The sequence below is a fragment of the Podarcis tiliguerta genome, assembly GCF_965153285.1.
Source record: "Podarcis tiliguerta genome assembly, chromosome: 2".
In the NCBI taxonomy this organism is placed as follows: Eukaryota; Metazoa; Chordata; class Lepidosauria; order Squamata; family Lacertidae; genus Podarcis; species Podarcis tiliguerta.
Genome location: NC_139535.1, coordinates 5,380,395 through 5,399,801, shown reverse-complemented (window position 1 = coordinate 5,399,801; position 19,407 = coordinate 5,380,395). Strand labels below are relative to the sequence as shown.

The 19,407-nt window shown below is 47.6% G+C and overlaps 2 protein-coding genes across 5 annotated transcripts in view; both read right to left on the bottom strand.

Moving 5' to 3' along the window:
- LOC310670616 (class I histocompatibility antigen, F10 alpha chain-like) overlaps window positions 1-19,407 on the bottom strand; it is a 90,054-nt gene that overhangs the window by 57,185 nt on the left and 13,462 nt on the right. For 3 of the 4 annotated variants that reach the window (XM_083426212.1, XM_083426213.1, XM_083426214.1), the window contains exons 1-3: window positions 7,071-7,136; window positions 5,623-5,881; window positions 1,568-1,843 (exon numbers count right to left, since the gene is read on the bottom strand). In XM_083426212.1, the coding sequence (XP_083282338.1) occupies window positions 1,568-1,843; window positions 5,623-5,881; window positions 7,071-7,121 (586 nt within the window). In that variant the 5' untranslated portion in view covers window positions 7,122-7,136. Of the gene's footprint in view, window positions 1-1,567; window positions 1,844-5,622; window positions 5,882-7,070; window positions 7,137-14,819; window positions 14,910-19,407 lie in introns of those variants that run through there. The other variant, XM_083426216.1, reaches the window with a different exon arrangement.
- LOC310670625 (major histocompatibility complex class I-related gene protein-like) overlaps window positions 11,050-19,407 on the bottom strand; it is a 66,903-nt gene continuing 58,545 nt past the window's right edge. Inside the window, 1 exon segment of the mRNA XM_083426229.1 lies at window positions 11,050-12,686. Coding sequence (XP_083282355.1) covers window positions 12,664-12,686 — 23 coding nt within the window. The 3' untranslated portion in view covers window positions 11,050-12,663.

Sequence of the window (19,407 nt, the reverse complement as noted above, 5' to 3'; positions counted from 1 at the left end):
GTGCAGGGGCTCAGGAGGGACCCAATCCCCATTTTTAAAAGGGGGAGAAGCAGAATTCACAGGAGCCCAAGAGGAAGCCTGCAAGGCAAGGCCAGGCCTGATCCCACTGCAAGAAAAGCAGACCTGCCCACTGCAGCGCTGGCTTGGTCTCAGCTGACCCCCTGGGTTTCTTCCTTGCAGGGCTCTGGACAAACTCAGGCTGACACCTTTGGCAAGGCTCCTTCCACCTCCATTATTCTGCGTCACAGGTGGGGAATCTCTTTGGCTTCAGGGCCAGATCCTGATCAGGATTGTCCCCAGGGGCCAAAAGGGGCAGGAGCCTGAAGCTGACATCATAGCATAGCCCACCTGTCAATCTCACCCACCTTTCTACCCCTCCACTTCAGTTATTGTTTTAAGTGCTGGGACACCTGTGGTGCTGTCAGGGGCAGGGCTAAAGTCCTGAAGCAGGGATCCTGCTTAGGAAGTGAGGGAGTGTAGAAGCCTGGAAGGTAAAGGTGCAAAATCATAGAGAGATCTCCCTCCAGACCCAGCAGAGGCTCCCACTTCTGAAGTTCTGCTCCAAAATTGCAATTGGAGGGGGGAGTCACTCAACTTTGGGGCTAGACACAAATGCCTCCCCCCACCCTTCCAGAATGCTGGCTCCTTTCACACAACTAACGTCTTAAAAGAATTTTGACATTTCAGAAGAAAGTTATAAAAACAAAAATGTGTGCCAAGAGGCTTTTGCCAGATGTCTACCAGATTTTACTAAGTTTAAATGATTCCTGTTGTAACAGTTCCAAGGTTGGATGAGGAAGGGGGGGGGGGAGTGTGTGGCAGAAATTGTCATAACTGGACAAAAGGAGTGAAAGACCTTTCTAAAGGTCCTGCTATTCTTCCCTAAGTGTAGACCGTTAAAGAATAAAGTAAGTACTGGAGGAGTGGGGGCCTTGGGGGCTCTTGTCTACCCCTCCACTTCAGCTGCCCACCATGCCTATTATTTTAACCATGTATTTGCTACTCTGACCCCCCAAACCCAGTCCATTTGTGTTCCTTCAAAAGGCTTCTCTTTCAACACTGTGCCAGGGAGTGGGAGGGGCTTGGTGATGGTCAGAAGGGTCAGCCAATCAGCACCTCTGTCTGGGCAGCTGGCTTCTCCTTAAGCAGGACCAGAACTCAAGGCTTGCTTGTCTCAGCCTCAGGATCCCCACCCTTCTCTTCTCCTCCCAGAGGAAAATGAACTAGACAGATTTCCATCTCAGAAGGCCTAAGCCAAGCCTAGCATGGAAGGAAGGGCAGGCAATGGAGACATTTCCTTGGTAGGATGTGCAGGTCCAGAGAGTGTCATACTGGGGGGAACTCTACCCTTCAAGTCTTGTTCTCTGTGTCCCCCACCCCACACCATCCCAGCCCCCATTAAGACCTTCATGAAGGGAAGGGGAGATGCCTCTGCCCTGGGTGGAGACCTCCACCCTCCATTTCCTTTCCTTCTAGCATCCCCCTCCCTGCAATTCTGGCCCTTGGAGGAAACGTTATGGGGGGGGGGGAGAGGTGTTACTCTGTGCCTCTCCTGCCTTCCACTCACCTCCGCTCTGGTTGTAGCGATTCTGCAGAGTCTGCAGATCCACCCTGAATGACAGCTCAGCGTCCTGAAAGTTCCGGTTGTTACTTTCCTGGTACTGAGGATCCTCCATCTCCGCCTTCTTCATCCAGGGAACTAGGGACAGATACTCCTTGGTGTCACTGTCATACTGAACAAATGGCTGGTCATCCACGTACCCCACAGCAATGAACTGGGGCAGCCCCTGGCCAGGCTCAGACACAGCTGTGTAGAAGTAGCGCATGGAGTGAGAAGTGGAGCCTGGAAAGGAAGAGAAAAGGGGGCAGAGAGTTAGGGGTCCTGCAGATGAAGGCAGCGGCCTAATCCTGCTGTATTACAGGCAGCAGCCCTAAATTAGGAGATCCAAAGTTTATCAGGCTTTGGGGGAGTTTGTAGACCTGCCCTTAAACATAGAGGAGGCAGAGCAGAGGGAGCCTAAAACTCATAGAGTTGAAAAGGGGAGAGGATATAAATACAAGTAACAACAACAATCGCCCGTGGAGCAGAGGGCGAGAAAAAGCTCTGTGAGGCAGCACCAAATCTCTGCATGTCTCTGTGAGAGAGAGAGAGGCCAGCCCCTCCCCTTTTGCCAAGGGGGCAGGAATTGCCCCCCACTTGCAAGCGCCAAGCTGATGTGAGCTCCCACAACATGGTCTGAAGGCTCAGGATGCAGGCACTGAATGGAAGCTAAGCAGGCTCAGGTCTGGTACGCAGATGGAGGGGAGACCAGACGAAGCAAAATCCATATATTGGGAGAAGAGCAAGCTGCCTCCTCCTGGGTCAGAACACTGGTCCAGGTAGCTCAGAGTTGTCTGCCCTGACTGGGATGGCTCATATCTGCAGAAACGGGGCTAGTGAAGCCACTCCCTTGGAGCTGCCCCACCATCTGACCTTCTGGAGCCATGTACTGAACAGCTCTGACCTGGGTCTTGCTTCCTGGGCTCTGGGAGGCTTTGGAAAGATCTCCTGGGAACTCAGGAGAGCCCCACAAGATCCTGTGAGAACCTGCCAGAGTCTCTTATGCAAGGCAGAGAGCTTCAAAGCTCTTTCGGTACTGAGACAACCTTGCACAAAAAGAGCTCTCTGCCTTCTGCATATATACCGGTAATTGGTGTGATTCCAGCATACAGTTGAAGTCCTTCAAGTTAAATGCATTCCAGTTGCTGGTTTCCTGCACTTTCCACCAGTTTTCCAGGGACAGATGTCAAGTTAATTGTCCTGTAATTTCTGAGATCCTTCCTGGATCCCCTTTTGAGTATCGGTGTTTCAATGGTTCAATGTTGCAATCTTTCAATGGTCTGAGCTGCCACCCACAGAGCGGGTTCCCCACTTGAGAAAGAAGGCCCCACAGGGATAGCAGGGGCAGGAGGGCAAATGCAACTTTGGGGTCAGGTCTCAACATGTGGCCCCACATCCCCTTTCCCCCCACCTGCCCCTTCACAGGAAGGGGGGCAGAGCTCTGGCCACCAGGGGGCCTAATGAGTCTCCACAGCAGATCCCCATCAGGCGCAATTACCGGTAACTTTTGTTGACGTTTATCAGCAGATTTTGCTGTTTCTGCTCACTCCCCACACTCCTTAACCTTCTTCCCAAGTCACAGTGAATGTGTACCAAGGGGGCTGTGTGCCTCCTTTGCGCAGGAGGAAAGAGCCAAGGCTCCATGGTCCTCATAATCTTCTCTAGGGTACAGGATGAGCCCCACAGAGAGGGCCCCCCAAGACAGCTGCAGCCCCTTAATTCCCACCCTGGGCTCCTCTGGACTCTGTCAGTACCAAGAAAGGCCTCACAGATTTGGGCGTAAAGACGAGGCCTCCCTTCCAACACCTGTCCCATTCTCTGCCTAGAGATTATCCGTGACCCACAGAAACAGCTCACAAAGACTTGGGGAGGGAGGGAGCTGATCACAGGCTTTCAGCATCATACCTGGGGCTTCTGCGGCACCAGAACACCCCCCTCTGACAGAAAAGCTGAGTCGAGTTCAGCGAGAGATGGGGCATTTCTGTGGGGAAAGGTATAGGGGCACAGTGCTAAAAGGGGAAGAGGAGGCTATTCCTGTTTTGCCTCAGGTAGCAGAAATGGGACGCATAATTATTATTATATATTTAATTTATATTCCGCCCTATCTTCTTCTTCTAAAGCTCACCAAAATGGATGCTGATGAAGACATTAAAGAAATTACCACCCTATACCCGGAGGTCTCAGGGCGGCTGACAGAACAAAATCAAAATATAAAACCACAAAATATTCAATAATAAAAAAGCCAATACCCACCCCCCACTTTTAAAAGGATGTCAATCAAATCAACCAAAGGCCTGGTTAAAAGGGAATGTTTTTGCCTGACTTAGTCAACAGGTGTATAATGAAGGTGCCAGGCAAACTTCCCTGGGGAGAGCCTTCCACAGACAGGGAGCCACTGCAGAGAAGGCCCTGTTCTCACATTGCTGCCACCCTTCGCCCTCCGGACCTCTAGAGGAGGCGGCACAGGAAGGAGGGCCTCAGAAGATCATCTCATTGTCCGGGTAGGTTCATATAGAAAGAGTTGGTCCTTGAGGACCCTGTGAAAATTGTGTTGAATGCACTTTGGACAACTTCACCCTCAAGGAGGAAGAAGTCCACTTGAGTTGACCAGTGACTCATCTCAAAACAACTAGGAAACTAAAATAAAAATCATAGACAGAACTCTGAGGGTCCAACCCCCCTGCGATGCTGGCATCTCGACTGCAGCATCCATGGCAGATGGCCAAACAACCTCTGCTAAAAAATCTCCAAGGAAGTAGAATCTACCACCTGCTGAAGGAGATCCACTGTGGAAAACAAAGTTCAAGGAAGCGTAAACCTGCAAGATGAGTTTGCTTGAATTACATACGCCGTGATGGTGTGTCAACTCTACTGGTGTGTCAGCTCTACTACCTCCCTCCTGCTAGGTTTCCTTTCAGGCAAGATCAAATGGGATCCACTTCTAAGACCCTCCCCTCGCAGGGCAGGGGCTTCCCCCACTTCAAACCACAAGAGCTCAGAGCAAGGATGCCTCTGGTTCTGGCATCTATCTAAACAACACAGGCAGTTCTGCTCAGTGGTCGGGAGACAAAGAGCCACAAAATGAGGAGGAATCTAAAGGAACCAGTGGTCTCCACCACCCTTTGGCCAGCCCTGTAGCAGACACAGTGAGGGGGCAGCCCCCCATATGGAGAGGGTTTAAGAGAGAAATAACAGGTCTTACTCTTTAGTTCTTAAAGCTTTTAAGTTACTTTGAGAATTTGTATGCACAAGCAACTTTTAAACTAATGTATTACATTCATACCATTTTCCATTAGAGAACCACAAAAGCTATTTATAATAAAGATTCAAGTAGGTAGCCATGTAGGTCTGACGCAGTCGAAATAAAAAAAATGTCCAGTAGCACCTTAGAGACCAACTAAGTTTGTTCTGGGTATAAGCTTCTGTGTGCATGCACACTTCTTCAGATACACAGCGTACAAAACGTAGTGAAAGGGGCTGTACAGAAATGGCACAGGGGAGCCCCCTGCATAATTTACAAAATCTACATTTCTGACAGGCAACAGGAAGGGTTTTTTTTTTGGGGGGGGGAAGTTACAATTGTAAAGCAGGAGAACCTGATTATGAATGTGGCTGTGAAAGGGAACTCCTGAACAAAACAACATTGGGAATTGCGGATGGGGAGCCCTTATTCAGACGTTTCCCCCGCAATGAAGTCAGCTCTACACCCGTCCAGCTCCCACCTCCAGGCTGGTCGCCAGAGTTTTGAGCTGAGTTTTTAGAGCGGCTGAGGGTTAGAAGAGAAGAGGGAAAGTAAAAACTTGAAGAGGGAAGACCGGGGGGCGGGACAGGCGAGTCACTATCCCCACCATTAATCCTGCCAACACCTTCAAGCTTTGTATCCTTTTCTGCTTGAGCCCCGAGCCCAGGAGTGAAGCGGCCCCTGCCCCGGGCGGCATACAAAACAAGCCCCAAGTCTGGGAAACAGATGTCTGGGAAGCGATTATTTTCTCCCCCCTCCCGCCCCAGAGCAGAGTCCTTACCTGCGCAGTCCAGGAGCAGCAGCAGGTGGGCAGCCGCCCCCAGGATCAGGGGGGGCCAGCGGAGGAGGACCCCCATCTCCCCCCAAAACGAAGCGCCCTTTTCCTCCTCCCTCCGACCCGCTCTCTGCCCCGCCGGCGGAACCAGCAGCAGAGCGAGCCGGGATTGGCCGAGGGGAAATATTCCACCAATCGGAAATCTGCGCGCAGATGGCGGCACTGGTCGCTGGGCAGACCTCGAGGCGCAAGTTTGGGAGCGAGGCTGGAGAGGGAAAGAGAAAGTGATTGCAGCTCCTCGCCGGGAATCGCCGCCTCCCTCCCTCCCTCCCCCCCCCGCAGCTCTTCCTGTCCTGCCCTGCAGGGAGGGCGGAGAGGGGTGGCCAGGGGGGGAACCCCAGGTTTAAACCCCGCATCTCCAGGGGGGTCTGGGAATGCCCCCCTCTCTGGAACTGGGGAGAGGGGCTGTGAGATCCTGAGCGAGGGGGACTCGTGGCCCAAGTCAGTGCAGGGCAGCCTCCTGGGTCCTATTCTTAAGAAGCCCTTGGATGGCTTCAAAGATGGCTCCCTTCTTCCTCCGCTGTCAGAGGCAGTAAATGCATTCGCACCCCACTCGCTGGGTGTCCCTCCTGTCCTCCTTGCATGCTTCCTTACTGGGGCATCTGGGTGGCCACTGGGAGACCACCATGCTGGACTCGATGGGCCCCTTTGGGGTGGCCACTGGGAGACCACCATGCTGGACTCGATGGGCCCCTTGGGTGTGATCCAGCAGCCCGGCTCTTCTCCTGCGTCCCTCTAGTGGCAGAGGGTTCCAGCGGTTAATTGTGTGCCCTGTAAAGAAATGCTCAGTGGTGCAACTAGGGCTGAACCTTAAGGGTTGAAGTCAAAACAGAGAGAGAGAGAGAGAGAGAGAAATGACCACACAGAGAAGGGAAGCAGGTGCTGGGAGGCTGACAAACAGGTTTCCTATCAGCACAGGGTCAGGCCAGAGCCCACCAGCTGCCACAATTCCCTTTCTCCATGTGCTTTTTAAAGGGGCATTTTATATCTCTACGTATCTCTGCTTCCTTCTCTCATCATACTGGCCCCAACATGAGTTTCTCTCCCCCTGCCTGGGACCCTCTGCAGACCCAGGGGAGTTGGGGGTCAGGGAGGCCCCCTTTGCACAGCCAGTAAGACCCAGCGGCTGCCAAGCCTCTTCTGGAAGGCCCTGAGCCAAGGCTGGGTGCTTGGCCCAGAGAGTGCTTGGCCCACATCCCACTGCCAGAAGCCTGAACGTTTGAAACCTGAGCTAAGCATGGGACACACACAGAAGCTGCTGCTTTTTCTAAGAAATCAGGAAAGAGCCCCTGTGAAGAAGGAGGCTGGCTGTTTTCAGGGGGGCTCTCCAGGACCTACTTTTGGGACTCAATGGGCTCAGTCACCCCAGGGACGTCTTCAGCTTCACTTTTCACCTGCTCCATCCAGTTTTTCTGGACAGGGATAGTCTCCCCACAAGGATCCATGTTCTGCTCACCTCCTGACAGGATTATTGTAATATATGTTGTTTTCCCCAATACAGTAGGGATGCTTCAGCTGCTACAAGATAAACCTGACAGGATTTTCACTGCCGCAGCTCATTTAGGGCCAAATCTCACCAGGGCCAAAAGACCCTCTGCCTGTTTGTCTGGTTCTGAGTTCAATTCAAAGTGCTTGTATTGTTTTAGAAAGTCCTCGGTGGCTTGAGGCTCCTTCTCCTCCCCTGCTCTCCTCTGTGGAGACTTTTCTCCCTCTCCTTTCATCTCTTCGTGGAGGTGCAGTGGGCGACAACAACTAACGGCCAGGAGGAAAATGTTTTCTTCTTCACAGACTTTCTAAAGTCAGGACTTTAGACATTGCCTGTAGCTCTATTTTCCTGCTGGATAGCTTTGTTATGTGGCTTTAAACCACCCTTGAATCAATTTAGGGAGATGGTGGCATGAAGATGAACAAATAACAAAGCCGCTGCTTGAGGCAGCCCCTTCAGGAAGGAGGAGGCAGCCATTTCCCCTCCCTTTCTGCTTCACTGCCAGCCCTCCACAAAATGGCTTCCGTCCCCGACAAGCAGGCCGGGTGGGGCTGCCTCAGCCTCCCCGCTTCCCTCCCTGCAGAGGAGACCTTTGGTGCAAGGGAGATCAGCCATGCAAGGCAGAAACCGAAAGCCACAGCAGCCCACAGATCAGGTTGCCTGACTGGGAGATCGGCAGGCAGAAATGTCGCACTTTCTTTCCCCCCATGATGTCCCTCTTGGCCTGGCCTGGGCCCCCTCCAGCCTTGGAAAGACCCGTCTCCCTCAGCATGCAGGACAAAACCCTGAGCCTCCACAGCTCTCTTCCTCAAGGCCAAGTGGCCAGGACTTCTGGGTCCCCTTTGGGAGGAGACTCGGCAGGAGCCAGGACTCCTGGGTCCCCTTTGGGAGGAGACTCGGCAGGAGCCAGGACTCCTGGGTCCCCTTTGGGAGGAGACTCGGCAGGAGCCAGGACTCCTGGGTCCCCTTTGGGAGGAGACTCGGCAGGAGCCAGGACTCCTGGGTCCCGTTTCTGGCAGGAAAAGGCACCTTCTTCTCTAGCTATGCCTTCAAAAAATGAGTATTTCTATCCAGGTGGCATTCATGTTCTCCTCATAACGGCCCTGAGAGGCCCAAGGTCCCTGAGGGAGCTTCATGGCTGCGTGGGGATTTGAACCCAGGACTCCCAGGCTCCCATATCCCAGTCAAACCACAGCCCCACACTGGATCCTTGTAGGCTTCTCCACCTCTCAAGACCTGCAGGGACATCTCTCCTGACATTATTTTTGTCCCCTTCTTGGTATTGTGTGGAAACAGAATATGGAGTCTAACAAATAGACGATGACATAAAAGCGTCCTTGGTGTGTTTCTCCGTTCCAAACTGGATTGTTTCCCAGGGGACTTTGCCCCCTTCTGCCCCCTCAGCAACCTCTGAGTCAGGTTGGAAAGTCCCAGGGCAGTTCCCAGAACAAGGCCTTTTTATTTTAAATGTTTGTTTTCATTTTTACTTATAAGATGAATAGCTGAGGGTGCAGTAAACAGTTCTTGGCGAGTTACAATAATCTAAATTTCGTTTGCATGCCAAGCTAGCCAAGGAATCTCAAGTGACTGTATCTCAGGCTGCTTGACTGACATTTCTCACAGGAATTGAAGAACGGAGGCAGATTTCGCTGAGGAAGTCCTCATCCTCCATTAACAGTGGTGTTTGTGTGTGTTTGTTTCCTGCCCTGACGCTCTTTCTCTCTGCCACAAGACACCCTCACCCATTTCTCCACAGTCCCATTTGTCTTTTCTCACTTTCCCCTTTTTGTAATCCTCCACTGCCCCCTGCCGGCTGCTTTCTTGCCTGGCTGAAATGGAAATCAGGTGATTTCTAGGAAATCCTTCAAGGGACCAGTTGAAGCAAGTCACGGGTTGCAAAAAAATGGTCAAGATTCCCACATATGTCACAGCTTTGGAATCGGTGCAAGTGGGTGTATGCCTACCTATGGTGTGGAAAACCGGAAATATATAAAACTTACAAATCAGGTAATCAGAAAAAACCTATTTAGAATATGGGAAAAGTATGAAAACTTATTAGAAAGAAAAACACCACTGTGGAGATCCCCGGTGGAAGCTACAACCAGGAAAAGAATAAATATGGATAAGCAGTGGTTAACTTACAGTGAAATTTTAGATCTTACAGGACAGGAACCAAAACTGAAAAATGTCGAGGAGTCAAGAAACCTGGTTACGCATTGGCTACAGGTTGTTAGGAAAATTATAGGAGATACAAATATAAAAGTATTATTAAAAATGTACAAACTGCTCTTGGAGTGGGAAATTAAGAGGAATTGGTGAAAACGAGCATGATTAAGTGGGCACAAGATGTGGATCACAATATTGATCATGAATTATGGGGAAAGTTGTGGAAAAGTAAATAAGAATTTTAAAGCATGTTATGCGAGATAAAAGAAAATATGATGAAAATGGCCCACAGATGGTATTTAACACCCACCAGATTGGCAAAAAAGTCTAAAAAAAGAAAAAGGTCTATGTTGGAAGTGTAATAAAATTGAGGGATCTTTTATTCACATGTGGTCCTGTAAAATAATTAAGGAATATTGGGAATTTAATGAAATAAAAAAGATACTTAAAAAAACATTTCCCAAAACACCTGAGTTTTTCCTCTTGGGGATGGTAACAATGGAGCCCCCCCAAAAGCAAAAGAGTTTCTTACTAGATGCCACCGCCACAGTTTACTGGCACAAAGTTGGAGAACAAGCATTATTATTATTAATTATTATTATTATTATTATTATTATTATTATTATTATTACCCCGCCCATCTAGCTGGGTTTCCCCAACCACTCTGGGCGGCTCCCAACCAAATATTAATAACACAATACAGCATCAAACGTTAAAAACTTCCCTAAAAAGGGCTGCTTTCAGATGTCTTCTAAAAGTCAGATAGTTGTTTATTTCCTTGACATCCGATGGGAGGGCGTTCCACAGGGCGGGCGCCACCACCGAGAAGGCCCTCTGTCTGGTTCCCTGTTACCTCACTTCTCGCAATGAGGGAACCGCCAGAAGGCCTTCGGAGCTGGACCTCAGTGTCCGGGCAGAACGATGGGGGTAGAGACGCTCCTTCAGGTAAATAATTCTTTTTAAAAATGGGTCCCCACCCCACGGAGGATTGTTTTCAAGGTGGGCACGCACCCCTACCCATTTAGCAATGAAGGAGCTGGTGGAGCTGCCCAAAATTTAACATAAAACACAGTCTACACCCTTCTAAGATTATACAATAAAATTATAATGATAAAGGAATAATAATTAGGGGTGCTTTGCAACCATCAGTGCAGTTCTCCATGTGTTATCTGCGCGTGTACATGTGCACATGATTGTGCACTGCTCCAATGTCGCCTTAAGTTGTGTTTTCTATGAAGTCCCATTGTACGTAGCAAAACTCACACACCAAGGCCAGCCCAATACATTTTGACACCTGAGGCGGACCCCAAAATGGCCTCCCACTCCCCACCAGGGAAGAAGGGGTGAGGGAAGATTTCTATTCAGGGCGGAGGGGGGGAAATACCTGTCTGTGTCTGTGAATATTCTCAGGAACTTCAAAATCTCTGGAACTCCTGTGATAAGAAGAAGAAGAAGAAGAAGAGTTTGGATTTGATATCCCGCCTTTCACTCCCCTTCAGGAGTCTCAAAGCGGCTAACAATCTCCTTTCCCTTCCTCCCCCACAACAAACACTCTGTGAGGTGAGTGGGGCTGAGAGACTTCAAAGAAGTGTGACTGGCCCAAGGTCACCCAGCAGCTGCATGTGGAGGAGCGGAGACGCGAACCCGGTTCCCCAGATTACGTGACTACCGCTCTTAACCACTACACCACACTGGCTCTCTAAGAAGAAGGCAAGAACCACTAAAGACAAAGGGAGGGCACCCTTATTTATTTAAGTCAAACATATATTACAAAAGTAAAAAAAAATAATTACATCCAGTGTCTTCAAAGCAAGGTGCAGCAAATCCATTGGGTTAGGCGAGAAGAGTCCTGGGGCCTCTGGAGGTCTCCTTCCTGGCTTCCTCCTTGGCTGTCAGCAGGATCAGTCCCTCTCATCTCCCGTAGGAGAGTCACTACACCCCATCCCCTCAGCCTCTCTACCTCCTCTCAGTTCCCTGCTTCTCCATTTCCCCCTTCAGCTACTTCTTCCTCCCCTTCCAGCCTGTTTCTCAACTCACTGCCCCAGGGCATCATGGGAGGCCCAGGGTGGAGCTCCAGAGAACAGCAGCTGGTTGTCCTGGACGTGGAGCTCCAGGAACCAGGCTGCAGAACTGGAGCCTTGAAGGTATGGGGACAGAAAGAGGGTCTGGAGGAAACTGCCTCAGCAGCTGCCATTGCCACGGGGAGGGGCTGAATGCCCCCTGGAGCTCCTCATTCTCTGCTCTGCCTGAGGATGTTTGAAGAGAGGCCTCAACTCCAGCAGAGGTCACCTCTGAGCCACTCTGGATCTAGTCAGACAGGACAGTGAGGTTCTGGGGATGTAGAAGGTGACCCAGGAGGGCTGGTGGTGGACGTCCCTCCCATCTGGGCTCTTGGTCAACACAGACAAAACCCCTCCATATCCAGATGTTGTAACTGGAGATGATGCCCTCCTTGGCTTCTACGGGATCAATGGCCAACGTCTGTCCTTCATCTTCTGAGGCAAACTTGCAAACTTCCAGATCAGAATCGGATCCAATTCTGACAGCCTCTCTAGTCTTCAGCCACTCAGTTCCTTCTCTTTCAGCTTCAACTCCTGAGCATCTAAGCATCCCTGCCAACCATCCCTCCCTGCCAGTTTCTTCACTTCCTCACACAGAAGGTGGGTGGAAAACACTCAGCCAGAGCAGTTAGACTGCTTTTATACATTCCATGACATTCCATCCGTTTAGCCAAAGGCTGGGAGGCCCAAGAGGCAAGTAGGCGGTAACAATTTAGCCTATTTCACACATAATACACCTAAAGCAGTTCTCAGATGTTGCCTTTCCTTCAATTTGGATGGAAAGTGAGTGACATAAGATTGGGAAGGGCTTGTGGAGGGAACCACAGCAACAAATAACTAAGAGATACCATCAAAATCACTGCAAGTGGTTGTCAATCTCCTCATCCCTTTTTTATATTATAATTTTTAAAATGTATTTCTATTAAAGATTTCCTAGTTTACAAAAATGTGTGCAATGTCTCTTATTTCAAGTTGTGTTTTGTACAGATCAGTTTCATTTGTTGTGAGACATTAGTCTCCTCATTAATTTTAAAAGCTTTTAGTTGCATATATCTGGAAGATGTCTCATTAATACAAGCACATTTCTGCAAAGCAAAATTGGCCATAATCCATCAGAAAAGCATGATTACGCTCAAATTAAAGTTACACCTGGAGTCAGAATGGATGGGTGAGAGCCAGGATTAAGGAACATCCTAAACAGCATTAAAGGACAGGAGGGGCTCTGAGCCTCTGCAATTCACAGCCAAACTTGGGCAGGCTGCTTCTGGTCTCATCTCACACACCGGGCTGGTATGAAACTGCAGAAATAAAGAACAGGAGTGTTTCAAATTTAAGCCAACATCATGGTGTTGGGGCATCAGCATTACAGAGCTAGTGGGAACCCAAAGGCTGTCTAGTCCAGCCGCACAAGGAAAGCCACCATCCCTCATCATGTCAAATCAGACATGAGATATGCCAGGAGCATCACCAAAATGGGCCTGCAGAGCAAATGCCTGCAGAGGGCAGCTCCAGCAAGTGAGCCAAGCTGCACACTATGGGGGAATACCACAAGGACACAAAACAGTCCTACTGGAAGGAGAAATCCCTTCCAGAACCGCTTCCAAGATCTCTCATTCAGATCCTGCGTAGAACCCATTTGTCAGGTGGAGGGGATCCTCTGTGGAGGTCAGCTGGACACATGGAATGAGTCACAAGAGCTTTTTTCAGCTCAATGGACACTGTAGATTATTTCACTCTTGGAAACCCCAAGGGGGGGGTAACAGCTTTTCCCCATTTGAGGATGTTCCCCACAGAGTCTTCTGCAAGAGGCCCCCTTTGCCCCCACCTGCACCCCCACTTACCCCTGGTGGAGCTGTCAGGCCCCTGGTCACTTGCTGCAAAAGGGAGGAAACACAGGAGTCAGGATCCTGCAGAGGGAGATCCCATCCCCCAGCCCTTCTCCTCCCTCCTTCCAACCCCACCCCAAATCAGTCTCAATACGGGGAGGGGTCTAAGAAGAGTTCAGGGACAGGCAGCCCAGAGGCAAGGGGGCTCAAGGGCAGCACTGGAGGGAGAAGCAGGTGCTGGAGGGCAAAGAGAAATGGGCACAGCCTGGCATGGAGGCAGTGGGGGACTAGAGCGGGGGTGGGGGCAATCTGGGCAGGAAGGGGGCAGAAAAGCAGAAGCTGGGGGGAGAGCAGTGGTGCCAGCTTCAGGTTCCAGTAAATTAAACCCCCAGAGATCCCTCTCTCCCCGCACCCTCGGCTCTTCCTCCTGCTCCTTCTTGGAGCCCCTCCCTCAGCCGACAGTCTCTCTGCAGCCTTTTCCTGGCCCTGAGGGACCCCTTGCTGTCCAGACAGGCTGAGCAGACAGGCTGAAGCTTTCCGTCAGGGTCTTGGGCTTAAGGACTAGGCCACCACCAGGTTTGGTTTGGTCTGTTTGTAACCTGTTCCTGCTCCATATTGGGGGGAAATAGACAGAGAGAGGGGAGAAGTCACTCACTTGGGGTTTCTTCGTAGGCTGCATTTTCGCTCCATTGCCCTGTGAAGACAAAAGCAGAAGGTCAGAGCTGGAAGGGACCTCCAGAGGCCACTCAAATCCATTTTGACCATTTGGCTCTCAGATGCTGAAACCTTCCCAGCAGATGCTTCTCTTGTCTTTTCCAAACACCTCCAAGGAAGGGGAGCCCAGAAGGGGAGCATTTCAAGGAGCTCATTTTACAAAGGAGTAGAAAAAATTGAGGAAATTAAATAAAAAACCAACAGCATGGGAACCAGGCAGTGGACAAATTCCAAGAGAGTGGAAGGAAACATTATCCAGTCCCTTCACTTATTCCTTTTCAGATTATTATTTCACTCCCAGCAGACCCATAATCCTCAAATTTGCCCAGAGAGGGGGCGGGGGGGGGGGGGAGGAAGAGATAATGAACTTTAACAGTGCAATTCTAGGCAAGTCTGCTCAGAGGAAAGTCCTATTCAGTTCAATACAGCGTCCTCCCAGATCAATATTTATTTATTCATTTATTGAAGAAAGCAGGGCGGTTCACAACATAAAAATATAAAATGAGAGCACAAAATACATAATAAAGCAAAAACAAACCAGTAACTCCCCTCCCACAAACACATTTAAAAGGCCAAAGGCCTGGTTGGAGAGAAATGTTTTTGCCTGGCACCTAAAAATTGGTAAATAAGGCTCCCTGCTAAGTGTGTACAGGACTGAAGGCTTGGGATGGATTAAAACATCAGGTGGGAAGTGAACTTCCTAAGCACAGAGTGAGCGCAAAGCAATGACTAACAGGACTTTTGATTCATGTTCAGAGGGTGTTTTATGGGGAGGGGTCTCTGTAGGGATACAAGGGGCAGTTGCCAGGAAGCTCCACCAGCACATTCCCAGTCGGAGGCCGAGACAGAAGGACACAGGAAAGGCAGCAAAGACATCCATTGTTTACTTACTGAGCTTCTTGATGGTGAAGATGATCCCAGAGACCAGCAGGATGGCCGCCATGACACCCAAAATAGCTCCCACAATGAGCCCCAGGTTGACTAAAAGGGACAAGAGACATTTTTATTCAGACTGGCGGCAGCAGCTCCCCAAGGCCTCAAGCAGGAGATCTGAGTGGAGGTGCTGAGCTATGAGCCCGGGAGGATTTTACGTGTGCAAAGCAGGGACTCTTTCTCTCTTCTGACAGGCCAAGGTCCTCTCTATAGTGGCCCCGATAAAAGGGAGTTTATTTTCCACCAGAATCCAGCAGCTCTCCTCCTGCTCAGGCGCTTCAGTCTTCTCTGTCCGGACCCTGAGAGGAAGGGATTCCCTCCCCTCTGAGACCCCCCAGAGCCCAGCATTACAGGCCTTCAGGGGAGACACAAACCCTTAGGGAAAAGCATCTTGTGTAGGGCTGCCGTACGTCCGGTTTTTCCTGGGCACGACCTCTTTTTCAGACTTAAAATGTCTGTCCAGACAGATTTTTTAAATGAGGCAAAATGTCCAGGTTTTTTTTTGTTTTTTTGTTTGGGTGGAATCTCTGAAGTCCGTAGCGCTAGTGAGTGAGCCCTGGTCCCCTCTGCCCTGCCTGGGTGAGTCTTTGGCTCAAGGGCCGCTTCCATAATTCTCGCTTGCCTGCCTGTGAGAAGGAGAGTCTGGGGTGGGGGTGGGGATGTGCGTTCATGTGCTCCTGCTGGGGAAAAGGGAGTCTTGCTCTTAGACATTCTGCTTTGGTTTCTGCAGGTGCAGCTTCCCTGGCGGTGTGTGAGAAACTAGCATTACTAGAAACCCTGCTTGATCTTCCCAGCGGTGTGAGGGTGTTTGGGCTGAGTGGAGATGAGTATCAGTTTTTCTAGCTGGGCCTGAGTGTGAGGAGGAGCAAGTGAGAATCTTTTTCACTGTGAAGTACAGTCAGTCCTGGGCTCCCTCTTTTAAGTTCATTGCCCCTTTTTCAGTCGCAGAGAGTGTGTGTGAGTAAGTCAGCCATGTGGAGGAGGGCATTTGATTTTGAAGAAATAACACATCTGCCCACATTCTGTGATATCACAACTACTTGGGCTTAAAGGCAAAAAGGTGACAGCCAGTTTTTACCTATGACATCCAATTTGGGTTTATTATTATTTTTTTAAATAATATTTTATTAAGATTTTCCATAACGTTCCAAAAAGAAAAAAGAAAAATACAAAAAAACCAAAAAAAAAGTTAAAAACAATTCAATTTTTCATAACATATCTTGCATTTGCTTGTTTCTCAGACCTCCCCACACCTCCCCTCCTTGTATTCCAATTCAATTTATTTATTCAGCAAATCCTTTCCCTCTTTACTTTATCCTTATCTATATATTATACCTTTAAATTTTCACCTGTTAACATTCCGTTTTTGCATATTCCTTCATACCATTGTTACTAAAAACCCCTTAACCTCAATCCAACATCATTCTAACATTCATTAATCTTATAATATTTCTGTAAATAGTCTTTAAATTTCTTCCAATCTTCCTCCACCAACTCTTCTCCCTGGTTTCGGATTCTGCCGGTCATTTCCGCCAATTCCATATAGTCCATCACCTTCATCTGCCATTCTTCCAAAGTGGGTAGTTCTTGTGTCTTCCAATACTTCACGATGAGTGTTCTTGCTGCTGTTGTAGTATACATAAAGAAAGTTCTATCCTTCTTTAGCACCAATTGGCCAGCCATGCCCAGGAGAAAGGCCTCTGGTTTATTCGGGAAGGTATATTTAAATACCCTTTTCATTTCATTATAGATCATCTCCCAGAATGCCTTAATCTTTGGGCACGTCCACCAAAGGTGAAAGAATGTACCTTCAGTTTCTTTACATTTCCAACATTTGTTATTGGGCAAATGATAGATTTTTGCTAGCTTGACTGGTGTCATGTGCCACCTGTATATCATTTTCATAATATTCTCTCTTAAGACATTACATGCCGTAAACTTCATACCTGTGGTCCGTAACTGTTCCCAGTCAGCCATCATAATGTTATGTCCAACATCTTGTGCCCATTTAATCATAGCAGATTTTACCATTTCATCCTGAGTATTCCATTTCAACAGCAGATTATACATTCTTGACAAATTATTAGTTTTGGAATCTAACAGGTCTGTCTCCAATTTTGATTTTTCCACCTGGAAGCCAATTTTCTTGTCCAATTTGTATGCCTCCATTATCTGATAATAATGAAGCCAATCTCACACTTTATTTTTTAACTTTTCAAAGCTCTGCAATTTCAATTTATCTCCCTCTTGTTCCAAAATTTCCCAATATTTCGGCCATTTGGCCTTCATATTGAGCTTTTTCACAGCCTTCGCTTCCATCGGTGACAGCCACCTTGGGGTTTTATTTTCAAGTAGGTCTTTATACCTTATCCAGACATTAAACAATGCTTTCCTGACATGATTTTTAAATGCTTTGTGCACTTTGACCTTTTCATACCACAAATATGCATGCCATCCAAATGCATTATTAAAGCCTTCTAAGTCCAAAATGTCTGTGTTTTCAAGAAGCAGCCATTCTTTCAACCAGCAGAAAGCTGCTGATTCATAATAAAGTTTAAGGTCTGGCAGGGCAACTCCACCTCTTTCCTTCACATCTGTTAGTATTTTAAATTTTATTCTTGGCTTCTTGCCCTGCCAGACAAATCTGGAGATATCATTCTGCCACTTCTTGAAACAATCCATTTTGTCAATAACTTGCAATGTTTGAAACAAGAATAACATTCTAGGCAATACATTCATTTTTATCGCAGCAATACGGCCTAGCAGTGAAAGCTTCAAATTTGAGCAAATTTCTAAGTCTTTCTTCACCTCCATCCAACATTTTTCATAGTTGTCTTTAAATAAATTCCCATTCTTAGCTGTCATATTGATCCCCAAGTATTTCACTTTCATAACCACTGTCAAACCTGTCTCATTCTGAAACCTCTCTCTCTCAGTCCCTGTTAATTTTTTCCCCATTGTTTTTAACTTATTCAGTTTAAATCCTGCAATTTGACCAAATTCTTGAATCAGTTCTAAAACTCTTTTTGTACTAGATTCTGGCTCCTGTAAAGTCAAAACTAAGTCATCTGCAAATGCTCTTAATTTATATTGTTTGGCTCCGACCTGTATCCCTTTAACCAATTGGTCCCTTCTAATCATGTTCAGAAGGACCTCCAGGACCGATATAAAAAGCAATGGGGAGATTGGGCAACCTTGTCGTGTTCCTTTTTCTATCCTGAATTCCTCCGTCACAACATTATTAACAATTAATTTGGCCTTTTGTTCAGAATAAATTGCACTTATACCATTTTCAAACCCTTGTCCTACCCCCATCCCCTGGAGATTCTTCTTCATAAAACTCCAAGAAATATTGTCAAAGGCTTTCTCCACATCCACAAAAATCAAAACTGCTTTAGTGTTAATATTCTCTTGTAACAATTCCAAAATATCAATTATGTTTCTCATATTGTCAGATAAGTGTCTACCCGGGAGAAAGCCTGCTTGGTCTTTATGAATCTCTTCTACTAAAACTTTTTAAAATCTTTTAGCCAAAATATCTCCAAAAATTTTGTAATCCACATTTAACAATGATATGGGGCGGTAGTTCTTAAGTTGTGTCTTTTCAGTCTCTGTTTTCGGTATAAGTGTGATGTACGCTTCCTTCCACGACTCTGGTGCCCTTCTCCCTTCCAATATTTCATTACAGACTTCCTTCAAAGGTTGTATCAACCATTCTTTCAACGATTTGTAGTATCTAGAAGTCAGTCCATCCGGCCCTGGAGATTTACCTAGATGCATGTTCTGAATGGCACTTTCTACTTCTTGTTCAGTTATTTTATAGTTCAACCTTAGTTTGTTTTCTTGAGAGATTCTTTGTAATCCATTTATTTCCAAAAATCGATCTGTATCAATCTCTTTCTGTGGCTGTTGTGTATATAGTTGTTTAAAATACCTCTGGAAACAATTTCTAATCTCCGCTGGGTTCTGTATGGTCTTTCCTTCAACTTCTAAATTAGTGATAGTGTTTAATTTTTGTCTTTTTCTCATTTGCCAGGCTAACAATTTCCCACACTTGTTTACCGACTCAAATATCTTTTGTCTCATTTGTCTAATTTTCCATTCTATCTCTTGATTTATCATTTGCATATATTGTACTTGGTATAACTTTATTTCTCTCAAAATTTCTTGTGACTTTGGTTTTGCTCTCAGTCTCTTCTCACTTTCCTTTATTTTCTCCAAAATTTTATTTCTCTTTTCATTTTGAGTTCTCTTCTTTAATGTATTTTGTTGTATCAGGAACCCTCTCATAACAGCTTTGCTTGCGTCCCAGATTAGTCTTTTTTCAACTGTAGTGTTCATATTTATCTCAAAATATTCTCTCAAGGTTTTTTGGGCCTTCTTAGTCACTTCTTCATCTCTAAACAAAGTGTCATTCATCCTCCATCTGAAGGAGCCAATTGGTGTTAAGTTCATCTCCATCTTCACAGCGTTATGGTCGGAGCAAGTTTTGGGGCAGATTTCCACTTTTCTTGTCTTTGGTGCCATACCTCTAGTTATCCATATT